This window comes from Haemorhous mexicanus, chromosome 24, assembly GCF_027477595.1.
Source record: "Haemorhous mexicanus isolate bHaeMex1 chromosome 24, bHaeMex1.pri, whole genome shotgun sequence".
Lineage (NCBI taxonomy): Eukaryota > Metazoa > Chordata > Aves > Passeriformes > Fringillidae > Haemorhous > Haemorhous mexicanus.
Genome location: NC_082364.1, coordinates 5,141,818 through 5,147,817, shown reverse-complemented (window position 1 = coordinate 5,147,817; position 6,000 = coordinate 5,141,818). Strand labels below are relative to the sequence as shown.

The following is a 6,000-nucleotide window of genomic DNA, read 5'->3' as shown; positions in this document are numbered from 1 at the left end:
GAGGTGCATTTCTATTGCTGGCAGCTGTTCCCTGGGCCCGTGCTCCAAACCCCAAGCCCACCTGAGGAAGAGGTGGAGCAGCTTCCCCCTGTGCTCCATGTCCCAGGTAATTGCAGCCCCGCCGCTCCCGGAGCAGAGCTCAGCAGGCAGCCTGGATTTACTGCTCAGCCTGGCTGATAACTCCGAGCTGCTGATGCACAGGCAGCTGCTGCTGGCCTGGGAATCTCCTCCTCAGCCTCTCCAGCAGGCTGCAAACAGGAGGAGCAGCCTTGGGGTCCATCCCTGGGAGCAGTGAGTCACAGGAGCTTTTCCCTTTTCCCACAAGAGTGGTTGCTCCTGGTGCATTTTGTCTTTGCAGAGTCTGAAATGAGAACCCTCCCTTCAGTCTGGTGGTTCACAGGATTATTGAGGTTGGAAAAGCCCTCCCAGACCATCGAGACCAAGCTGTGCCCCATCCCCCCCTTGTCACCAGCCCAGAGCTCTGAGTGCCACCTCCAGTGGTTCCCTGGACACCACCAGGGATGGGGACTCCAAACCTCCCTGGGCAGCCCCTTCCAGTATTTAACAACCCTTTCCATGGGGAAATTCCTGCTGCTGTCCAGCCTGAGCCTGCCCTGGGCCAGCCTGAGGCTGTTCTCTCTCTTCCTGTCCCTGGGATCAGATCTGGCTGTCCCCTCCTGTCAGGGGTTGTGCAGAGCCACAAGGTCCCCCCTGAACCTCCTTTTCTCCAGGCTGAGCCCTTTTCCAGCTCCCTCAGCTCCTCCTGGTGTTCCAGACCCTTCCCCAACTCCTTTTCTTTCCCTGGTCACTCTCCAGCCCCTCCATGTCCTTCCTTGAAGTGATTCCATAGAGCTTTGGCAGGGAATGATGAGGATGCAAACTCCAGCAACCTCCTCGGATTTCAGGCAGGTATTTCCCTCTTGCCTGGCTGGAATTTGAGGGGTTTTACCCCCTTTTCCCTGCCCTGCTCCTGGTCTGACATTCCCTACCAGATGTTTTAGTTGAGCCATGGCTGTTCATCACCAGGGGTTGGTGTTTTGCTTTTCCCAAAATCTCAAATTTGATTTTCTCAAAAATCTCAAACCGGCGAACCAAAACCACTACGCAAGGAAGGCACACTGGGGGCAGCAGTACAAGAAGTTGGAGCTAAAATGACCTAAAAAAGGAGGAAAACAGGACTGTGAGTGTTGGGGAGCAGCTTTAGAGCCAGGGCTGAGCACGAGGGAGCTCTTTGGGTGGCAAACCTCAAGCTGTCCTGCTGTCTCCAGGGGGAAGGGATGGCTGTGTGTGTTCCACGAGCTCCAGCTCCACATTCCAGGCTGGGAGTGCCTCTGACACGGTGCTGCTGTTTTGTCAATACCTTGGGAAGTTTGGAAATAGCTGCTTCAAAGTGCTCCAATGATACATTGCTCTGCAATCTGGCTCTGCTGCTGCCAGCACTTCTAAGTAACCAATTTCCCATGTGTTTAACCTTTTAGGGCTTCTCTTCCCCAGGAATTACTCTGGAACTCCTGCTGAAAAGAGGGGGGGAAAAAAAAGAGAAAATTGCTATTTGCCCTTCACAGAGGTGGTTCATTTTCCAGGTGGTTTTGGGGGAGTTTCTGGCTTTTAAAAATAGGTTGAGAGCACTGAAATTGGGATGTTCTTCCCATGTCTGACTGGCAGCTGAGCATGAGATCCCTCAATTTTCTGGAATTGGGATGCAGGAGGTGTGGAAGCACAATCCAGGAAGGGCTCAAACCCCAGGGAGTGGAGATGTCCCAGGGATTTTTCTTCCTGTGGCCCTGTCTCTGCATTTCCCCTCTGTGAAAGGGGGTGGTCCCTGTGGAGAGTGCTGAGATAAGCTGGAGGAAGTCTTAAATGTAATCTAAAAATAGATTAATTGGAAAATTGCAAGCGAAAGGCTGCGCCTTGCTCAGACAAAACTCCTGGTAGCTTCAAAGGCAGATTAAAAACTTTGCCTGTGTCAGGACTTGGTATTTGGCCCAAGAAGGAGACAAATGGAAGAGGGTGAGAATGTTTGCCAGCAGAAGGGAGAAGGGAGAGATAAGGTAACAGATGAAACACTCAAAGTCAGCATTTAAGGACATTGCTGCCTGTGGAGATAATTTTATCAACTCCAGAGACAACAGTTTTTTGGGTTTTTTATTTTTTTCTATGAAGTAAAATCTGCCCTTTATGAAGCTGTTTAAAATGGCATTTGTTACAAATTTGATTAGCCGTGCTGCAGGAGCCCGCTGTGGGACAGCCAGTGCCAATATCTGTGCTGATGATGAGTTTGTGGATTTTCCACCTCCTGCCCTTCATTTTGGTGGTGTTCTGACTTTGGAACTTGGACCTCTCTGTGCTTGGGTGGGGAGACAAAAAAAGAGGACCAAAAAAAAAAGATGCTCTTGGTCTTGTGCTGAACCCTCTTGTTCCTGAAAGGGAGGGCAGGAGGTGACTGGAATTGTGGCAAGGAATTGGTTTCTAGTGGAGTGACTTGTGCCTCCTAAACCTTCCCTCAAATCACGTTTTGCTATGAAAATGTTTTGTCCCATCCTAAAATCAGAAGTCAGTATTATATAATGAGTTGTTGGCTGCTCTGAGTGTAAAGAGAAAGGGGGGGTGGGTGAGAATAGAAGTCAGAGATGTGACTCAATATTGATTTCCACTTGTTTTTGTTGAAATGCTAAAAATGCCAAGATGAAATATTTGGACTTTTCCTCGTGTTTCTTTCCTTTTTTTTTTTTTTTTTTTAATTTTTATTCTTTTTTTCCCTTTTTCCTTGCAAGGAGCTCTCTGCCCAGTTGGATTCCAAATCCTGAATAATTCATAGTCTGTAAATAGCTCCCTCCTCCTCGGGTAAATAGAGCTTTTGTCTCCCGTGCTGGGCGAGCTGAGCGGTGCTGCTGGGGGGAGCAGAGGGGCTCACGGCCGCGTTTTGTTTTTGTCTCCCTGCAGAGTTATGTCATGCCCAGACCACCACAGGGCTCCATGAGGATTTATGGAAGATGCTCCGTGTCTTGGCGCCTCTGGTGCTCCTTCTGCTGTGGCTGATGAGGATCTGGGCCAGCCCCCATTCCCTGAGGATTGGTGAGTGCTCACCTGGCTTTGGGTTTATTATTTATTCTTATTTGTTTTTAGGAGTTTTGCAAGAGTCAAATCTTAAATTACCTTCTTAAAAGAAGAATATTTGACTGTACTAAGGTTGACAACACATCAATATTTTTATACTTATACCTATGCCCATGTCCACACAAGAGTAAAACTAGATGTATAATTTATTGTATTTGTTATTAGGAGTTTGCAAGAGTCAAATCTTTAATTACCTTCTTAAAATAAAAGTATTTGACTGTACTAAGGTTGGCAACATATAATTATTTTTATACTTACACCTATGTTCACACAAACAAGAGCAAAACTAGATGCACAATTTACTGTATTTGTTATTAGGAGTTTGCAAGAGTCAAATCTTAAATTACCTTCTTAAAAGAAGAATATTTGACTGTAGTGAGGTTGGAAGCACATTGATATTTTTATACTTATACCTACGCCTATGTTCACACAAACAAGAGCAAAACTAGATATACAGTTTACTGTGAAATATTAATATTAAAAAATCTACAAAGGCTTTGGTAGATTTTAGCAGTCAGATGCTGGAAGTCATGGCAGTAGCATGCAGTTCACAGAAACAACACTGGCTTGTACCTCTAAAACTTGGAGTATTAGCAGAACCTGACCATTAGAAGAAGACAAAACTTGGTATATTAGCTGAACTTGACCATTAGAAGAAGACTCTGGTATTTTTTAATACATATTCTCTCCACCAACTCCTACAATTGTACTTCCTCTGATGAGAAGATCAGAGAGAAGAAGATGTGCAGAACTCTGAGATTTTACAGCTTAAAAAATAGTGGGGAAATGACTCAATAGAATGAAAATGTTTTCCCAGTGATGCTCTGGAGGGATTCTGGGAATCCTCCCTGCCTGATGGAGTGTCCTTGAGGGAAAGGTTCTCCTGCATGGTCAGTGGAGACACCGAGCTCCTCCCTGCACTTTGGGAATGTTCTGTCTCCAGTTTGTACATGGAATGCAGTTTGTGCTGAGCTGACACACTTGCTGAGCTCCTCCTTGAGTTTTGGGAATGTTCCTCAGTTTGTACATGGAATGCAGTTTGTGGTGAGCTGACACACTTGCTGAGCTCCTCCTTGAGTTTTGGGAATGTTCTCTCCTTCCTTTTGAAAACGAAATTGAGTTTTTGATGGGTGGAGATGCTGAGCTCCTCCCTGAATTTTGGGAATGTTCCTCAGTTTGTGCATGAGATGCAGTTTGTGGTGAGCTGACACACTTGCTGAGCTCCTCCTTGAGTTTTGGGAATGTTCTCTCCTTCCTTTTGTAAACGAAACTGAGTTTTTGATGGGTGGAGATGCTGAGCTCCTCCCTGAATTTTGGGAATGTTCCTCAGTCTGTACATGAAATGCATTTTGTGGTGAGCTGACACACTTGCTGAGCTCCTCCTTGAGTTTTGGGAATGTTCTCTCCTTCCTTTCGTAAATGAAATTGAGTTTTTGATGGGTGGAGATGCTGAGCTCCTCCCTGAATTTTGGGAATGTTCCTCAGTTTGTGCATGAGATGCAGTTTGTGGTGAGCTGACACACTTGCTGAGCTCCTCCTTGAGTTTTGGGAATGTTCTCTCCTTCCTTTCGTAAATGAAATTGAGATTATGGTGGGTGGAGATGCTGAGCTCCTCCCTGAATTTTGGGAATGTTCCTCAGTTTGTGCATGAGATGCAGTTTGTGGTGAGCTGACACACTTGCTGAAGTTCCTCCTTGCATTTGGGGATGTTCTCTACTTCCTTTTGTAAATGAAATGCAGTTTATGGTGAGTTTACACATTGAGCTCCTCCCTGCATTTTGGGATATTCTCTCCTTCCTCTTGTCAATGAAATTAGTTTATGGTGAGCTGACACACTTGTTGAGCTCCTCCTTGCATTTTGGGAATGCTCTCCACTTCTTTTTGTAAATGAAATTAGTTTATGGTGAGCTGGCAATGTTGTTGAAATCTCTCCCTGCATTGTGGGAATGTTCTCTACTTCCTTTTGTAAATGAAAAGCAGTTTTTGGTGAGTTGACACACTTGCTGAAACTCTTCTTTCCATTTTGGAAATGCAATTAGTTCTCACTTTCCTTTTGTAAATGCAATTAGTTTATGGTGAGTTGACAATGTTGTTGAGATCTCTCCCTGCATTTTGGGAATGTTCTCTATTTCCTCTTGTAAATGAGATGCAGTTTATGGTGAGCAGACAATGTTGTTGAAATCCCTCCATGCATTTTGGGCATGTTGTCTCTTCTTCTTGTAAATGAAATTAATTTATGGTGAGTTGACACTGTTGCTGAGCTCTTCCCTGTATTTTGGGAATGTTCTCTCCTTCCTTTTATCAATGAAAAGGAGTTTATGGTGAGTGGGCATGCTGAGCTCCTCCCTGCATTTTGGGAATGTTCTGTCTCCAGTTTGTAAATGAAATTAGTTTATGGTGAGCTGACACACTTGCTGGAGCTCTCCATGCATTTTGGGCATGTTGTCTCTTCCTCTTGTAAATGAAATTAGTTTATGGTGAGTTGACACAGTTGCTGAGCTCCTCCCTGTATTTTGGGAATGTTCTGTCTCTAGTTTGTAAATGAGATGCAGTTTATGGTGAGCTGACAGTGTTGCTGAAATTCCTCCCTGCATTTTGGGGACGTTCTCACTTTCCTTTTGTAAATTAAATTAGTTTATGGTGAGCTGACAGTGTTGCTGAAATTCCTCCCTGCATTTTGGGGACGTTCTCACTTTCCTTTTGTAAATTAAATTAGTTTATGGTGAGCTGACAGTGTTGCTGAAATCCCTCCCTGCATTTTGGGGATGTTGTCTCTTCCTCTTGTCAATGAAATTAGTTTATGGCGAGCTGACACACTTGCTGAGCTCCTCCTTGCATTTTGGGGATGTTCTCTCTTCCTCTTGTCAATGAAATGCAGTTTAT

General features: G+C 45.0%; 1 protein-coding gene across 1 annotated transcript in view; it reads left to right on the top strand.

Moving 5' to 3' along the window:
• Positions 1 to 2,946: 2,946 nt before the first annotated feature.
• The window catches only part of GRIK4 (glutamate ionotropic receptor kainate type subunit 4), a 142,442-nt gene continuing 139,388 nt past the window's right edge, over positions 2,947 to 6,000 (top strand). The window contains exon 1 of the mRNA XM_059867217.1: positions 2,947 to 3,075. Within this exon, the coding sequence (XP_059723200.1) occupies positions 2,994 to 3,075 (82 nt within the window). The 5' untranslated portion in view covers positions 2,947 to 2,993. The remainder of the gene's footprint in view (positions 3,076 to 6,000) is intronic.